At 57.3% G+C, this 17,771-nt stretch overlaps 1 protein-coding gene across 2 annotated transcripts; it reads right to left on the reverse strand.

The window, feature by feature from the left end:
• Positions 1-522: 522 nt before the first annotated feature.
• Positions 523-10,500, reverse strand: LOC308497613 (uncharacterized protein C15orf39). Of its 2 annotated transcripts, none has more exons than XM_081048484.1 (3): positions 10,320-10,498; positions 3,648-6,407; positions 523-1,906 (listed from the first exon to the last, which is right to left on the reverse strand). In XM_081048484.1, exon 2 carries the CDS (start codon positions 6,355-6,357, stop codon positions 3,655-3,657), a length of 2,703 nt encoding a protein of 900 aa, XP_080904610.1. In that variant the 5' UTR covers positions 6,358-6,407; positions 10,320-10,498; the 3' UTR covers positions 523-1,906; positions 3,648-3,654. The 2 variants fall into 2 exon arrangements, with proteins under 2 accessions (XP_080904610.1, XP_080904609.1); XM_081048483.1 differs by having other exon boundaries at positions 529-1,906; positions 3,696-6,407; positions 10,320-10,500.
• Positions 10,501-17,771: the final 7,271 nt, after the last annotated feature.

The following is a 17,771-nucleotide window of genomic DNA, read 5'->3' on the forward strand; positions in this document are numbered from 1 at the left end:
TTAACCAAGTTAGGCTAGCCCCCTGGCCTAGCCCCTGGAGCAGATGGGGTGGAAATGGAAATCGCGCAGGAAGTACCCTCAGCAGCTGAGAACAAACCTCTAAAGCCCAACTAAAGTGTGGGAAGGGCTGTCCTTCCCCAGGATGAAGTCACCAGCATGGGGAGTGGGCAACTGGCAGGCACATCCTTGCTCCTAGGAGAGGGGCATGTCCTGGGGCCTGGTGACCAGCATTTCTCACCAGGCAGTGAGTGAGCTACAGACCAACAGCCATCAGGACCCAGAAAGGTGTCAGGAGGGAGGGGCTTTCCCAAGCAGAAAACTGGCTGCCAGTGGGCATGACAAGGGCCCATGGGGCCAGAGCCAGCTGGGACAAGGTTCATAGAGAGCCTTCTGGGCTGGGAGCAAGGACAGCTACAACGTTCCAGTGAAAGGCTAGGCACCTAGTGATGACATACTAAACTTACGACCTGCCCCCGACCCCACCCCCACCCCCACCCCCACCCCCAGAGCCAGGCTGCAGGTCCAAAATCAACCCAAATGCTTTAATGTTTAATGGCCCCTCTCCAGGGCCCACCCCCTTATTACAAACCTCAGAGGCCACGAGCCCAGCTTGCCAGCCTCTCGGCTCAGTTTAGCACTGTAAGGAGGTGACCTACAGCAGGCTTGGACAGTGGTGCTCCAGCTCGGACAGCAGCGACATCCTCAGTCCACATCTTTGGAGACCTCCCAGAACTGAGCTGTCATCACTCAGCTGTCCCTTCCCGTCCTGCGGCTCCCTGGCTTCCAGCAAACACACAGCTTTCTTGGGATAACACACCAGGTGGGGTTGGCCACTCAGGGAAGTCACTAGTGTCAATTCAGGACAGGCCTGGGACCTCCTCAGAGCAGCAGGCCGAGAACCAAGATGCCAGCCCCAGGCCATACCCCTGCACCCCTGTAGCAGGGGAGGGGAAGGGCAGGCTCCCTCAGGGAGCTACAGGCCCAAACCCTGGGGCGACTCTAGAAAGTGTGGGCGTCATATACACTGTCCACTGTACCACCCCAAGATAACCAAGTCCCATTGGAGGAGGGTTCTGCCTGGGGTCTGGGCCCGTCCTAGGGAGGGAGCAGAGAGAAAACCATGATGGGTGTGTGTCAGGCATCACCCCCACAACAACCCTGTGAGGTAGGCTGTGTTGTCCTGTTTTACAAATGGGGAACTGAGGGCTCAAGAGAGGAAGTAACTTGCCAGGTCACACAGCAAGAAACACAGGAGCCAGGATCCAAGCCCAAGTCAGTTGGGCTCTAAAACCCACATCTTCTCCCAGAAGAAACAGGAAATAGTCTTTTCCAAGAGCAAGCCTCAAGTTAAAAGCTCAGGGACAGTCATGCCAGCGGGGGTGTGGGGGTGTGTGGGGTGTGGGGGCGCGCAGGTGAGAGCCAGAGAAACTCTTCGGGCATGTCCACTCCTGGCCCTGGGCAGCTGTGTAGGTGGAAGGGAGGGGGTACAGAAAGTGATCCCCAAACAGTAGCTGTCCAAACAGCACCAGCCCCCAGCACTACAGCTAATGGCTCTGGTTGCCCAAAAGCTGTGCGTGGGGCGCTGGCTGGGCTGGTCCTGAGGTCTTGTGGCCCCAAGTGGGCAGTGCCAGGCCACTGAGCCAGGTGGTTTCCAGCAGGCTGCGAAAGCGGGCCTTCAGTGTGGAGCTGGATGGGCTGGTGCTGGGAGCAGGAACAGGTGAGGCACCGCGGGACCCTCCCCCAGCAGTCACCTCTGCTTTCTCCTGACCAGGGGTTGGTGGCTTCCTCCTGGGCTTCCTGGCTTTGGAGACGGAAGACTTCTGGGCCAGGGCTAGGCTCTCTGGCTCACTACTGGTCATGGTGGGTTCTGAGGAGGGCACAGATCCAGCCTCAACCTCCACGTCACCTAGAAAATGAACACAGTCAGGATACAGACCCCAAAACCCCCAGGTCCTATCTCCTGGCCTCCAAAGCCATCTAGACCAGTGGTTCTATTCTGTCCCAGGCCAGCACGGCCCCAGCAGGGTGACAGGAATCAGAGCCTTCTTCCCTACATGAGCCCACTGGCCAGACCATTACGCTGGGAGGGCGTGCTTCTCGCCAGGTGACGCCAGAGGTCTATCTGATGAGGATACCGCTCAGGGGAAGCTGTTTGGGTGCAAAGACAAAAGGAAAGGGGCACAACAGGCCAGGAACCATTAGCCTGGTCCAAAGGCCCACTGTACAGGTGAGGAAACTGAGGCACGGAGAGAGGGCCATACAGCACAGAACACCATCTTTCTGCTGGAGCCCAGGCAGGGACTGCCATGAAAGCAATGCCCAGACACAGCGGGGTATGGGAGGGGACTCCTGACCAAAAGCATACCTACTTAGAAGAGAGGCTGCCCGGGGAACACTATCTAAGGACACCACAGAGGCATGGCACCCCAAAGATGGAGGGGAGGACCCATAGCTCAGAGAGGGAGTGGAGACAGAGGTACCAAAATCCAGCCAGTGGCAGGAAGCTGGGCCCATCATTTTCTCACCAGGTCCGACTCCTGCAGGCCCACTCAGAGCAGACAGGCACTGTGAGGAACCTGGGCCCCACTGTCCAGCAGGCAGCCCAGGATAAATGACCCGTCTGTCTCTGGGCCACAGACAGCCAATTGTACAGGGAGCAGACAGGGCTGGGGCGGCCTCTGAATGATGCAGGACACCCACCCACAGTCTCTCACTCAACACAGAAAGCTCACATTTATATTTTCTTTTCACCGTTAGGTCAAATACCCCAACTTCTTAAGTGCTTCGGGGTCAGCAATGTTTATCACCCAGACTGCAAGCTCCACACCTGCCCCTCATTACCCCAGGCCCCTTCTCCACTGGACCTGGAGCCTGAACCAGGTAAGAAGCCAGGGCTTGCAAGGCTGCCAGGACAGGGAGGGGACAAGGAAGAGTTCTACAGGTACAGCCCAGGCAGACTTGGTGGTGAGAAGGCAGGGGGTGGAGAGAGACAACGCGGGGTTCGGGCATTGACACCAGATCTGAGGCAGGAGAGGCAGCGACGGACACCGTGGGGCACCGCCACCAAAGTCCTGGAGGAAGGAGTGAGATGGTATCACACTATGTGACACTGCAGCAGCTCCTGGAGGCAAGCTCAAGCTACTGAACGGATCAGGGGGGGCCCCGGGACACACAGAGCACACGCAGGACAATGTGCACCAGACATCATTTAGTTGCGAAAAGCAAACTGCAAATACTCGGGAAGACTGAAAACTGCACACCAGGGAAGGCAACTGTGTTGGGGCGGGAGCTCAGAACAGGGAAGGCTGGGCAGTACAGACACGGGAAATGACATCAGATAGAAAACAGGGCCAGGGCAGACCCGAAGAGCCCAAAGCAGCCTGCAGCAAAGACACAGAAAGCACGGCAGAGGGGGGCGGATTTGGGAGGTCGCAGGGCTAGGATGGCCAGGAAAGCATTTCCATGTGGATAGAGCAATTGGCATGTTCAGAGGCTTAGAGGCTATGAAGGCTCTCAGGGATGCCTGGGGGCCGAGCCCACCCGGAAGGCCAGCTCCCCCACTGGCCCAAGTTCTGGGGCCTCCTTGCCCTTTCCAGAGGCCCAGGACCCCCTCAGCCTCTGGCTGTGAGCACACACAGGCCACACACCTGTCACTCACACAGCTCCGGTGGCGACTGGGGCAGTTGCATGCTCACCCAGCTGGCGGCGTACACAATCCCGCCACTGCAGGCCGAGTAGGTCAGGGTAGATGTCAGGCAGCTGGCGCAGTGCCAGCAGTTTCAGCATGCGTGAGGTACATCCCCGCAGCGCCCGCTCCCGCAGCGCCCGCTCCTCGGACAGTGTGGTAGGCCGGAGCTCCACGCGGTGCTCCTGCAGCACCAGGTCCACGGACGCAGGGGGCAGCCTTGGGAAGAGCCGCTCCTTCACCAGGTGGATGGGGACAAAGATGGCACCAGCCCGCACCACGTGGGGGAAGGGACACTGCTGCGTGCACACAAAGCGCTGCAGCTGGGACAGCAGCTTGCCCAGCAGCCCCTGCACACCTTGGCAGTCCTGCCATGCTGCCTGGCCCCAAGGCCCAGCCATCTCAAGCCATTCACGCAGCTTCTCAGGCGGGGAGTGGGCCACCGAGCCTGAGATGGCGTCACATAAGGACTCATGCAGTCCTGCAAAGTGCTGCTCTGGGGAGTCCACTGTGGCAGGGGCAGAAGCTGGGATCGGAGGCTGAGCTGGAGAAGGCGATGGAGCAGGAGTCTGGGCTGTGGCTGCCACAGCCACAGCTGGAGGGCTGGGCAGCGGCAGGTCGAAGCAGGCCACGGGCAAGGGCTGGGTGAGAAGCTGTAGTCCGACGGGCACAGATGTAGGGGTGGGCGAAGGCTGGGCAGAGGCAGGGGCTGAGGTGGGCACGGACGGGACCACGGCTGCAGGCAGGGGTGCGGGCCGGAGGATCTTGAATTTTCGGAACATGAAGGCCACAGAGCTGTGGAAGTTGGTCTTTGGAGTGGCTTCTGTGGTCACTGGTACCTCAGGGACTGTGCTCCCCAGGGGTGGCACATCTATGGCTGCAGGGGGCTTGGCCTGCACTGCAGGACTAGAAACCTTGATAGGAGACTCTGCCACTGACTTCTTCACACTCAAGTCCAGTGCCACCTCCTCCCTAAGTGAGCAGTGCACCCTCGAAGGGGCCTCCTGGGCGGGAGGGGTCCCCCTGGAGTCTTTGTCATGGCTGTTCTTGGGAGCTGGGGGTGGGTCAGGCTCACCTGCGGCCTCTGGTGCCTGCACATCCAGATAGTCACGGTAGGGGGCAAGGCTGAAGACGTTGTCAATAATGGGCATGGGCGGAGAGCCTGACGGCAACGCAGCCTCGTTCCGTGGAAGAGCCCGGCGCGCTTGCGCACACGGGGGGAGCGCCGGGGGGGTTCGGGGAACTGGACTGTCTGCGATAACAATGGGTGCCCCAGGGTGCTCACTGAGCTGGGGCTGGAGTTTCTCTTTCCTGCAGCTGGGCAGCCACACCGTGTCCTCAGCTTCCCGTACCAGCTTCTCTGCAGGCCTCACAGGCTCTGGGCATGGCTGGCTGGCAGGCACAGGCTGGCACGCCCGCTGGAAGGCACTGGGCTGCGGCACAGCCTGCACACTGTTCTGGGAAGGCGGTGACCCTCCGAGTCCCGGGGATGCTCCACAGAGAGAGAGGTCCTCCCTGGCATAAGGAAAGCCCAGAGTCTGGGGGGCAAAGTCCAGTGGGCACCGTGGAGTGATAGGTGGCTCCAGCTTGAGGCTTGGTGAGGGTGCTGGGAGGGGAGCAGGGGAATAGGAGTAAGTGTCCAGCCCCAGCGGGGGCATACAGTGTGTCTGGGCTGCCTGCTGCCTCAGGTAGGGGCTGTTCAGCCCACCAGCTGGGTACCCAACCCCCTTGTGGGCTCCCAGAGGCTGCAGTGGGGGAACTGAACTGTAGTTGCTCTGCTTCTCTGGGTGGCGACAGGCTGGAGGGCAAGACAGGGCTTGTGGAGGATGGGGCAGTGGGTAGTGGGACGGTACTGTATCCTGGTAGGTTGGCCCTAGGGGCTGGGCCAGCTGGGTCCAAGGACTGGGGGGTCCCTCGGACAATGCCTGCTTAGGGTCCCCAGAGTAAGGACCTGTGTACTTGGAGGCCAGGAAGCCCGCGCTGTGGATGGTCCGATACTTGTCCAGGAATGTCTGGCATGGGGAGAAGCTCCCTGATGTTTGGCACGGGGAGAAGCTCCCTGAGGAGTCTCTGCCAGATCCCCCAGCTGGCACCCCACGCAAGAAGGTGCCATCCAGGGACTGGCCCTTGCCAGGAGCCAGGGTCAGAGAACAAGGTGGGTCGGCTGGGGGTATTAGGGGCCCAGTTACCATTGTCCAATCAACATCCAGTGACCTCTTTGCTGCCCCTTCCCCCAGGCAGGCTGAAAGCCCGTAACACAGAGGGCTGCGATAGACAGGTTTGGGTGCTGCCAGCGGCGGGCCTGAGTAGGAATGAGCCTGGGGACTGAATGGCAGGAGTTCGACAGGACCAGGGTCCCGCACCTTCTCAGAGCTCTCTGCTGGTGGACGGTAGAGCACGCAGCCAGACAACACGTTGTCTCCCCGAAGTGGGGGTCCTGCCACGCTGGTAGGATACAAGGGTGGGTACGGGGTCCAGGATGCCAACCGCTCAGACCCTACTTTGGGAGCACTCCCCATGGGGCAGGAGAAGTAGGCACCCTTGTAGCTGCAGGGGTCCTGGTTACCAGCAGAGGGGGGCAAGTTGTGCCCAGGCCCAGAGTCGGCCTCTAGGCGGGGCAGCTTGCCATACATCACAGGCCCCAAGGTGCCCAGTGGCCGCTTCTCCGACATCACTGTGAAGGCTTCAAGCCCTCCGGGGCCCCAGCTACTCAGCTGCTGACCTGGAAGAGAGAGGGAGAGGCATGGGCTGTTAGGGAGAGAGGCATGGGCTGTGAGAACGGGCCACAGGTAAGCAATACAGAACCACTGCTCTTGCTGGCTTATTGCCACACCTAAGAACTTGGCACTTACTATGTTTCCCTGAAAACAAGCTGGACCATCAGCTCTAATGCGTCTTTTGGAGCAAAGATTAATATAAGACCTGGTCTTATTTAATACCAGGTCTTACATTAATCTTTGCTCCAAAAGACGCATTAGAGCTGATGGTCCGGCTAGGTCTTATTTTCGGGGAAACACGGTAGTACATGCTCAATAAAGACTATGAATGAATGCATGCATGAGCCATATAACACCGAGATTCCCAACTGTAAGTTTTAAGCTGCAGAACCCTTTGTTAATGAATTCTTATGTAGCCACCCTACACATACTCCCCTACCTCCACTTAGGAGCCCCTGTTCTGCTTTCCTCCACATGACTCCCAAGGCCCGTCGTTGGGCTTCAGACTTTGCAGGACATAGTCTGAAGATTACTTCGTTGGCTACTCCCCTCCCCCATATACAGATGAGGAGACCCATTCAACCCAAAGTAACTGATGAAAGAGATGGGACGAGAGGCAGGCTTCCTACTTCGCATGACAAGCTCTTATTCTAAGATGCCATAGTGATCTTAAGATGCCCACTACAGCCAAAATGTGGCATCGGGCATTGTCTACAAATTCAGATTCCCTGTGACACTCTGTTTCCAAAGAGGGCCATATATGCAAAGCGAACCGCAAATGCCAAAAGAGCCAAGACCAAAGAATGAGGCAGACAAGTCCAGCTTGTCGATTAATGAGATTAATAGGGAACGTATGGACAGAAACGCAGTCCTGGGCAGCAGCAAAACAAAATGGATCCCAGCACCTTCCACCCCCCAGACCATCTGCTTGATTCACCTATGCAGCGAGAATGTGGGTGATCGAAGGGATCAGGTGCCGTGAGGCCCTGGTGCTAGAGCAAGGTAAGAGCTAGATAACTCAAGCGCAACTTGTCCCGAAGGGAGAACTCATGGAAATCCTGTAATCAGACCAGAGCTCTGTGTACATATTCCAGAGCTCACTCAGGGGAAAGGAAAGGGGTCATAGGGCCAGGTTCACCCAGATATCAAGATGGCAGATCAGCTTTAAAATGGAGTTGCTTATGTTCCACACAAGATCTGACTTGCCAGTCTTATTAAAAATGGCAGGAGCTAGGCCTGGAATCCAGGTCCCTAGGCCCAGAGCAACACAAATACTGTTTTGGTTCCAGAGGGTGGAGATGACCCTCAGGTGGCCAGGTGCATCACTTTAGCCCCGCCCCCAGCAGGAAGCCAAGCTGTCCTGTAGATGGCGCTGTGGCACCAGCTGGAAGGCTCCAAAATTGTAGGGGAGAGCCTGTGTTGGTCTCAGTCCCTAAGCTGCAGTTGGCTATTCCAAGGCACATGGGGGCAGCACAAGACCAGGACAAGCAGGTGGGGAGGAAGGAGGATGTGAATGTCCAGGGAGGGAGCCAATACCGCCCACAGAGTACTAGTTGGCAACTACCCCCATTGTACTGATGTTAAAACTGAGTGCCAGAAAAAGACTAAGGCCCTGAAGCAAAGTCAAGCAAGGATTCGAACCCAGGCCCAGAGAGGTCAAGCGTGGGATTCCTCAAGGCAGCGGGTACCACCCAGTGATCCATTAGGGGTTATGAGGCCAGTCTGTTGCACCACATTAACCTGCCTCTATCCCCCCCAGCACCCTGTTTCCTGAAACCCTCAGGTGGCTTAAAAAGGATGAATCAGCTCAATCTTGCTATGATTAGGCCATGGGCCAGGTGTCACAGGTTTCTATCACCAACAAGCCAAGACCAGCCCCTTCTTCCAGCCCTCTCCTCCCTTCTGGCTGGTGGCCAATGACAAACACAGGCTCAGAGTTAGGCCAGCCCATTTGGGGACAGGAAAAGCCAAAGGTGGTATGGGGGCCCACTCCCATCGCAGCCTAATGGCACCAAGGAAACCAGGTGGGACTCTCAGACAGCTGGCCCACATGGTGGCCAGCCTAGAAAAGGGATGCCCCAGAGAAAGCAGGAAGGGGCATCAGGACCATAGGCCTGACAGCATTGCCCTGTAACAGGGACCTGCACCCTAGGGGGACGCAGCTTTGCAAGAAGGGGTTGTATGGTCGTGGGGTGCTAAGCCCTGCCCTCTGCCCTGGGGAGCTCTGGAGTAATTAAGTGCTGGCTCTGGTCTCACCTCCCTCACATGCTCCTTGGGGCCTCCCCATACCCACCTCCAGTACTAGGAATCCTTCTCTCCTGGGCTCTGCCCACTGTGTGCCCTTTGCCCTAGAGACTTCCTGAGACCCCCCCCTCCCCCGGGACCCAACCAGGAGAGGTGAGGCCACTTGGCACCCTCAGGAGTCTTTAGGAGAGAAATGGGTGTCCCAGGGAGCCATCAGAGGACTATGAAGGGGAAGGGGGTGACTTTACCTCCCGACAATAGGAGATGGAGAGCACAGTACACACTCCCTTAAGCGAGGCTCCTCCCCACTCAACACAATAGCCAAATGTAGGTGTCTCCTTCCCTGACACACGTAGTGAGGCGGTACAACAAGTAATTGCTTGGAGGAGGGTGGGACTCCAGGCCGCAGGGTCACATCATCCTTGGGGCCATTTTGCTGGCTGAGGTTGGAGTTGGGCTGGGAGGACCAAGCTCAGCCAGGGCCCAGGGCATGGTCCGTAAGAGCCCAACAGAGCTTTGTCATCCCCACCCTAAGCAGCAGCGGAGGCAGCCAGCTTGTGGCCCAATTCCCTTTTCCACCTCTAGGGGTTCTCGGGATGGACGTTGGGAAAGACCAGGAAGAACAGTGATCCTGCCCAACTGTGGCCTGCGTCTGGCCTCTCTCAGAGGACTGATTGGGAGCCCTCCCCGTGTTCTCACACATCCCGGAGCTGAGGTTCTGGGCCCCGCTTCCGCTAGAACGGAAAGTGGGCAGCCCAGGCTACAGTACAGGGAAAGGGGTCAGCGGATTGGCCTCCACCCACTTTCCTCCGCCTTCCCCGCCTATAATTTTGTTGCTTGGGGCCCTCAGCCGACCTGGCTTTGGGGCTTCCGGGTGTCCCCACGCTCTGCCCGGCGGCACTAGGGCGCACGTGCACCCCAGCAGGCTGATGTACAGGCCGCCGCCACGCATGCAAACCCGTGCCTGCAAGTATGTGCGTGGCCCACATCTGCACACACGCCCCTCCAGAACTGCGTTCTTGCCTCGCTCGGGCCCCGGCACACGTGTGCACGCAGGCAGGCCCTCGCACCGAGCCCCCACCGACCGACACCCAAAGACTGGCGGGAGCCTCGGAGCAGGGGGCAGGCCGGCGGCAGAAGCCGGGCAGCCACCGCCTCGGGGCGATCCCGCCGGCCTGGGCTGCGTCCAGAGGGTGAGTCAAGCCGTAGCAAGGAAACCGCAGGGCCGCCCCGTCCCAGTAGGGTGCGTCCAGGGCCCCGCGGTGCCTCAGTGCCCGCCGCCCAACAGGCCCAGACCCCCGCCGCCCCCTCAGCTCCGCCCGGGCAGTCCACGTGAGCCGGACCCCGCGGGAGGTCCGAGGGCTCGGCCCGCGCTCCTTCTCGCCAGCCCTGCGCCGGGGCCCCGCCGGAGCTCCAGAGCGCTACCGGCCCCGGGAGCCTCGAAGTCGGGGAGAGCAGGAGCAGCGGCGCGACCCCGGGCCTGCAGCGCGTGTGCAGGGGGCTGTGGGCGGGCGGCGGCCAGGAGCGGCCCCCACCTTGGCCCAGGCCCGGCGCGCTCCATGCCCGGGCCGGCCGGTAGGGGCGCCCTGGGGCAGCGCCGCCTGCCCCTTCCCCACGCGCCTCCCGCAAACTCGGCCCAAGTTTCCGCGCCGACCGAGCGGGCGAGCTCCTACCTGCAGGGCGCCAGGCTGCCGGCTGCCGGCTGCCGCCGCCCAGGGCCGCGGCAGCAGCCTCCAGCGCCGCCGAGGCCGCCGGTCCTTGTCTGGCCAGGCCCTACGCGGGAAGTCGCGGGGAGCTCCGAGCCCAGAGCCACCCTCCTCGCGGCCGTTCGCGCCGCCGCCGGGCGCCGTCTGCGGTCCCAGGCGGGGCGGGTTGGGGGCGGAGCGGGGGCGGGGCGGCCGGCGCGGTGGGGGCAGAGCCCGGCTGCGCTTCTGGGAGCCTGCGCTCCCTTGAGCCCGGGGTGTCGAGGGCCTGCGTGGGCTAGCCCTCCAGGGACTTGGCCAGGGGCGCTGCGCACTGTCTGTACTCACCGCGCTCCGCGAACCAGTGCCCGTCGCGCCCATCGCACGCCTCCATTCAGCCACTCCGTTACATCATTCATTCATTGCCACTTTCTGGCTACGTGGCCTTGTGCATGACACTTGACCTTCTTGAGCTTCAGTTTCCTTATTTTAGTAAAACTGGAATTACATTATAGTAGTGGTGCTGTAAGGCTTAGAATAGGCTGTATTAAAATACCTGGCACACAGTAGGTTCTCCGAATCCCTTGACCAGTACTAGTGGCATTAAGTAGTGGAATGAAGAAGAACTCCTTAGCCTGTCCCTTAATCTCGATGCAACCATCAAGGACAAATTCCAGACAAATTTATCTCAACTCCTGTTAGGGCACCACACCTGTTTGAGGAACGGGTGATTTTCCCATCCCTATCGTGAGCCAAGAATGAGGGTGCTGGGGGGGTTGCTAAATGACCTCAGTGTGTAGCTCTGAACCTTTTTGGCAAATCTCCCTCAAGAAAGGCCTGGGAGGTGGGATAGGGTGAGCATTCCCAGCCAGGAATGGTATGTTGCCCAGAGAGGAGCTGGAGGGGTGGAAGGGCTGTCCGCATTTGCCCTGACTCTCTGCGCCACCTGACTTGGGATAAGAAGCCCTTTGGTGCTGTTAACTTCTCTGAAGAAACCTGGTCCCTCTACCTTCTCTGAAGAAACCTGGTTTCTGGTCTTCCCAAGAACTGGGTACAAGTGTGTGCAGTGGAGAAGGGACATACATGTGGACATGCAAAAGTTCAGAGCAAGTTCATGGGGCAAAACCACCCAGGCCACCTGCTCAGATCCCAAAGGTCAGGGCTGCCTGAGTCAGAAGGCAGCGCAGGCCTGAGGCCACAGGTTCGAAGAGTCTGGAAGCAGCTAGAGCAGCTGGAGCTGAGGAGGAGGTAAGAATAGGAAGAGGAAGCAGAGGTCACCTGGGGTGGGGGAGGGGAGAGGGTATCAGTTGAGAGCTGGAGGGTCCTTAGAAATAGTCTGGTGAGAACTGGGGAGCAGACTCAGATGGTTGGGTCACATAGCAGGCTGGGATAAAAACCCAGATCTCTTGGCTCCCAGCCTGGGGATCTTCCTTCTGCCACACCTTAGCATCAGGAAAGTGTATTCTGTGTTCTGACAAGCAGCCGTCATGGTTAAACCTCAGGTTGCAGGCTGTTTGTTCTTCCCTACTCTTACTTCTCACCAACTCTGCCCTTCCCTCCCACTCTTCCAGCACAACACCCCCTCCCCCACCTCCACCCTGCTATTGGAGGGTGAGGAGGAGGCAATGTTCTCAACTCTTAGGGTCTAGGACGCTCAGGTGTGTGCTCAGGTGGCCGGTGTTGTCTCCAATCTCTCTGAGGCTGAATGAGGCCCACCCAGACCACGATACGTCTGATAGGACCCTAGGGGCCAGTTTAGAGTCTTCCACCCCACAGAGTCTTGTCCTAATTCAGGGGCACTTCACTAAGACAGCAGTTCTGCTCCTTTAGTCAGTGTCTTGTCCATTCCTTTTCAGCATCACTTAAACACCTTGGCATGTAAAAGAAAGGACACAGGGTAGGGGACTTGGCAGCCACTTTGTAACTCTGAGCCTCAACTTCCTTATTTGCAAAGTGGGAACCGTGAGATCTGCCTCATAGATAGAGGTGAGTGTCAAACAAAATTAGTGTGGGAAATTGCTTATAAGCTGTAACAAACTGTGTAGAGTGTCAGTTGATTGTGAGTTCCTGAAGAACCTGACCCTGCCTTTTTCTTCTCTACCCCTAGGGTCATGTTCAGAACCTGTGGAGAGAGGTGACTATCAAGCCTTGGTTGGATAAAGGATGGTCATCAATAGAAGGTGGCTCCCCTGGGAGCCCTCACGTGTTTATTATGCTGTAGTCTCAGAGAAGAGAAATGATATTGGAGTTAGAAGGAACCGTCTGTCATCATGTGGGCTTCCTTGGCAGAGTTAACAAAGAAAAGTAGCATAGAAAAGACTGGAGGGAGGTTCGCACTCATCACCTCCCTCACCATCCCAGGTCTGCACAGGCGTCTCAGGCACACGCCCCATCCACCCCACCAGAGACACTGGCTTACCCCTCCTGGCTCCCTGGGAAGGTGAGGTGAAAGGTCAGCTCCCTGAACCTCAGATCATTACCTACAAGGTTATTAACAACAATGTGTCTCCCTCTAATGAAACCACACCTGCTGTTTACAAATCTCTTTCCTTTCTCAGAGGAGCTCATTCTCACCCCAGAGGAGGGAGATGTGGTGCTGGCAGGCACGCTACAGGCAGAGAAATAGAGAAGTATGGCACCTTTCCCCAAGACACACAATAATGCTCTCCCCAATTCTTTCAGACCCAGCTATGAACATTGCCTCCTCCAGGGAGGCCCTCTGGACTGCTATTACAGTACTCTCTGCCCTCTCTACTTCCTTATCCCTCCCCTACTCCCACTCAGCAGAGGACTATCTCAGTGTTGGTGGGTGAGCAAGGCAAGGAGCTCCTACTTGGAGCGTGGCTCTGTGCCAGTCAGTTGATAGACTTTGTCAATTAATACTCACAACAACCATATGAGGCAAGAGTTTGAAAAACAAGTAAACTGAGGTTTGACCTACTGAGCTGTGTAACCTTAGGCAAGCCCGTTGACTTCTCTGTTTGCTCCTCAGTCCAATGGGCATGAGAACATGTACCAGGATTTGTGTGGATTCAATGTGTTCACAGCTTTCTCTATAGTAAGCCCTCAACCAGAGATAGCTGTAGAGAGGTTGGTGGGGGGAAGCGTCTTCCCCAATAGCCAAGAAAACGAGGAGCTGGGATTCCCCCAAACCCTTCTGAGAGAAGGCTCAGGCACAGCTGGTGGTCAGGAACCCTCTGCCCCCCAAGTACTCAGAGCACCTGGGTTGGCTAGGACTTGGGAGTGGGGCAAGGTTGTGGGATCTGATCAGAGTGAGCTGAGCTCCTTCCCAAAGTTATGCTGGCAGAGCTTCCTTTTGCAGGGAAGTCTGAGGGGGCAGCCCTGCCATGGTGAGCTAGGATTCAGGAGCAACCCCCAAACTCTGGAGGAGCCCCACCCCTACCTCCAGAGGAAATCAGTCTCTCAGAGGGGGATGTCAAAGACTGAGAAAGGTGGATGGGTCCCTCTGGAGGACAGCACTTGCCAGCCTACTGGCTACAAAAAAACCCACACACAATAATTTGGGGACCTTACTATAAGGAAGGGGGGAGCTCTCTGGTTAATTAACAGCCAGGGTGGGTTAACTGTCCTTCCCATCCTTCCTTCCACCAAATATTGAGGCACCCCCAGGCTTTGTGGTAGCAGTGAGTGGGTCCCAGGTGCTGTTTCCCAGTGCAGTGAGAGAAGCAGGGGGAAAACAGCCATGGGAGTCTAGTGTGGTAGGTGCTTGTGTGGGGATGAGCTTGCCATGGCTGAGAGAGGCCTAAGGAATAGGGGCTGGGCCTTGAGTCACGGAAGGGCCCTCCATTCAGGCTGTGCCAGGGTCCAGCCACTGGGGCTTCTGGCTTGGTACTGGAAGCAATGGGAAACATTCCCTGCCTACTTACACAGTGGTCTTTCCAATGCCCACATCTGACCCTAACTTCCCGCCGCCAGCTTGGAGCTTCCATGGCTCTCCAGTGGGGCTTCTGCCTGTCTCCCAACTGCCCCTGTAGTCCCCAGAGCCAGCCAAAGCTCCTTGCTGGGTCACACCGCCATGCTTTGTAATATGCTCTTCCTCAGTCTTGGCTGCTTGTCTGGCTCCTTACTTGCTAGCTCCTGTCTGCCTCTAAGACTCAGTTTAGGCCCCGTCCTCCCGGAAGCCTTCCAGAGCTCCAGGCTGGGTTTGGTCACCTCTTCTGAGGCCTCAGAGCACTCGGCATTCATCTCTGTGCTAGCTGCAGCTCCCTGTGCTCATATTGCCTGATTACAAGCCTGAGTCCCCTACTAGACTACAGAGGGGTCTCCAGAGCAGGACCAGGGTCTGCCTGAGCTGTGACTCCAGTGCCCAGCAGGGCTGAGTCAGCCGTGGTTATGGGGAGCAGGGCTCATGGCACAGGAGGACTCTGCACATCTGAAACGGAAGAAAGGCTGAAAACCCTCCCCAGGCCCAGCGGTAAGGGCCTGAAAGGAGTCTCTGCTTCCCAAAGCTCCCCTAAGACCCCTCACTCGCCCTCTCAACCTCCCAGCAACAGCCTGCTGCCATCCCCCATTTCAACATGGGAAAACTGAGGCCCAGACAGGGGCAACCAGCTGCCCAGGGTCTGGGCCAGGAGGGCCTAGAACCCAGGTCTCCTAAAGGCCTGTCCAGTCTGTACCTTCTTGTTCTGACACTGCCTCTCCCTCTCCATCCCATCCCCCAGACCTAGGATGGAAAAACACCTGGCTGAGCTCCACCTGCATGCCTCATGCTGCCTGCAAACCCATCCTTGGAGGCCCCCAGCCTGGGGCTGGGGGTGTGAGAAGAGGCGGGGCAGCCCCTATGAAATGGGGAGAGGCTGATGCAGTGCTCCCTCAGTGTTGCAGCAGACTGCTCCTCCCCACCCTGCCTGGGCTTCCGCCAGCCTCCCTAATCACCTCCTTTCCTTTCCCCATCCAGAGCCTCTCTCTGGGGATCCCCTCCCCTGGCCTCTGTGCCCTTGGCCAGCAGCACAGCTGTTCCCAGGATGGTGGTTTGGGCCTGGGCGGCCTGTGTTCACAATCCTGACTCCTGCCTGGTGCCCGCCTCTCGTTGGTCAGCCTTTGGCCTCCATCGGGAATTATCTTCCCCCAGCTCTCCAGTTCAAAGGTCTTGGGGGGCTGCTAATCCAGTTCCTCCTGGCTCTGCCGCGGCCCCTTCCCTCAATGCTGGAGCACCCTCCCCTCCTACCGTGGGCAGGCCGGTGGACTGTTCATGGAAGCCTTCCTGAGGCCTGCTGAGGCAGTGGGGTCTGGGCCAGGTGGTTGGCACTGCCCCCTCATTAGCAGCCCGCTGGGGTTTCTGTCACTTAGGGCTGGTTACCAGGCAACAGCGTTGGAGGCCTCAACTCTGGCTTGGGGCTGGCACAGAGGCTGCTGATGAGGGAAGAGGCTAAAGCCAGGCCTGCTGAGGCCAGGGTCACGGTAGGGAAGCCTCATGCTCCCAGCAAGGGTGGGGCCCTGCCTCAGCTCTGCAGCCTCAGACACTTCTGTTATTGTCTTGGCTTGGCCCCTTAGCCCTGCCCCAGGAAAGGGATCTCCAGGGTCCTCCACAGAAACACCCACACGCAGAGCCCTCAGGTTTCCAGAAGGCTGAGTGGGAGCGGAAAGGGACACTTTCCCCTCTTTAGGCGTTGGGCTCTTTGGCGCTGTGGCCTGAGGTGTAGACCATGAGTCAGATTTCCAGTGTATAGGGCTTAGGCTTTGGGTCTAAATCCTGCTGTGCCCCTCAAAGGTTGTGTGACCCTGGACACACCGATTGCCTGTCTGAACCTTGGTTGCCTCACCTGTAGAATGAGATTATAACCCCCGTCCTGTAAGGCAGTGCGCAGTATAGAAAATGCTTGTTGCAGCACCTGGCACAGGGTCTCCTCTCCAGGCCTGTTATTCACTTCCCCCAAGCTCTGCTGTGTGCTCAGCCTCAAGCATTCCATATTGCAAGGAGGCAGGGTCGCACGCTTTACAGATGCTGACAGGCTGCACATGGCCACCTCGCACGGTCAGGGGATTCAGGAACGTGCTATCTTCATGTCCAACAATAACCTTGTGTCCCCACCCTGCCCCTTGCTCCCCCATCCCTGCTGACTTGATTGTTTTTTTAGTTTAACACTCATATAGCCTTTACTGTGTACCAGGCACTGTTTTAAATGCTTTACAAATATTAATGTGTTTGATTTATCCAATCCATTTAATGGATTAAGTCACTTAATCCATTTGTTTTATTAATCCATTTAATATATTAAATGAGTTAATGCGGAGGTGGACCAGAGAGCTGTGGGGGGACAGGGGCCTAAGCACACCCCCCTCCCATGCTGGGGTGACTTCGGCTGTGCTGCTGGCTGGATTGGACACCAGTCCTGCCTCCTGCCGCAAAGCCATTGTGCGCTGGTGTAGCCACGGGCAGATCAGAGTTTTAGGAAGAGCAGTGATGGCTAATTAAAACTTCTGCTCTGGGAGGCCCCCTGGGGGCCAGGATTGCCTCAGTTAGTTCTCTTGGGAAGGGCCCCTAATTGGCCCCCTGGGCCCTAGTAATGATGCAAGCTCACCAGGCAGAGGATAACAGGCAGGGAGGGGGGGAAAAGGGGGAAGGAAACAGGTTGGGGGGGGAACCCTCCTCCCATGGTGAGGGTAGTGACTTGGGAGTTCCCAGACCATCACTTAATTGCTGTGTAACTTTGGATTAGTGGCTTGGCTTCTCTGAGCCTCCATTTCCTCATTGAAGGGTAGGGATAATAAAAACTCCAGCCCTGGAGGGTTGCTGTGAGAAGATATGGATGAAAAGTACCTACCATGTTTCCCCGAAAATAAGACCTAGCCAGACAATCATCTCTAATGTGTCTTTTGGGGCAAAAATTAATATAAGACCCGGTTTTATTTTACTATAAGACCAGTTATAATGTAATATGGTATAATATGATATAAATAATATGATATAAAATATAATACCCAGTCTTATATAATACCGGGTCTTATATTAATTTTTGCTTCAAAAGATGCCTTAGAACTGATTGTCCAGCTAGGTCTTATTTTCGGGGGAACACAGTAGCACAATGCCTGGTCAGAAGTGTGAACTCATAAAATTGGAGCAGTTACTATCATGTTATAAAACCAGTGTTACTACCAAAGGCCTTTCATGCCCATAAGCTTGTCTAGTTCTGAGAGCATCCTGGGAAGGAGGAGAGTAGGGACGAGCACTCCATTGGGGGAGGTGTTTAGCTCCCACCTTTCTCTCCTGATGACTTGGGTCTGGGTCCGGGGCCCCACAAGGGTGTTGGAAGAGCAGGAACAGGGGTGACGGGGTGCTGCAGGAGGTCAGGCAGAAGATCACAGGGCAGTCTGGGATTCAGATGGGACCAGAGCCCACAGAGTGGAGAAGACCTAACTGGACAGACAGTAGCAGAGATGCTTGGTGAGGGTAACAGCCTAAATAAGGGGCTGAAGAGCAAA

The sequence above is a fragment of the Rhinolophus hipposideros genome (assembly GCF_964194185.1).
Source record: "Rhinolophus hipposideros genome assembly, chromosome: 5".
Lineage (NCBI taxonomy): Eukaryota > Metazoa > Chordata > Mammalia > Chiroptera > Rhinolophidae > Rhinolophus > Rhinolophus hipposideros.

Bases quoted from the DNA above. Each gene is read 5' to 3' on its own strand.
- LOC308497613 (XM_081048483.1), bottom strand. From the start codon at position 6,357: ATGTCGGAGAAGCGGCCACTGGGCACCTTGGGGCCTGTGATGTATGGC. The intron at 1,907-3,695 runs GTGAGCATGCAA...TTCATTTTCTAG, and splicing joins TTGTGTACGCCGCCAGCTGG to GTGACGTGGAGGTTGAGGCT.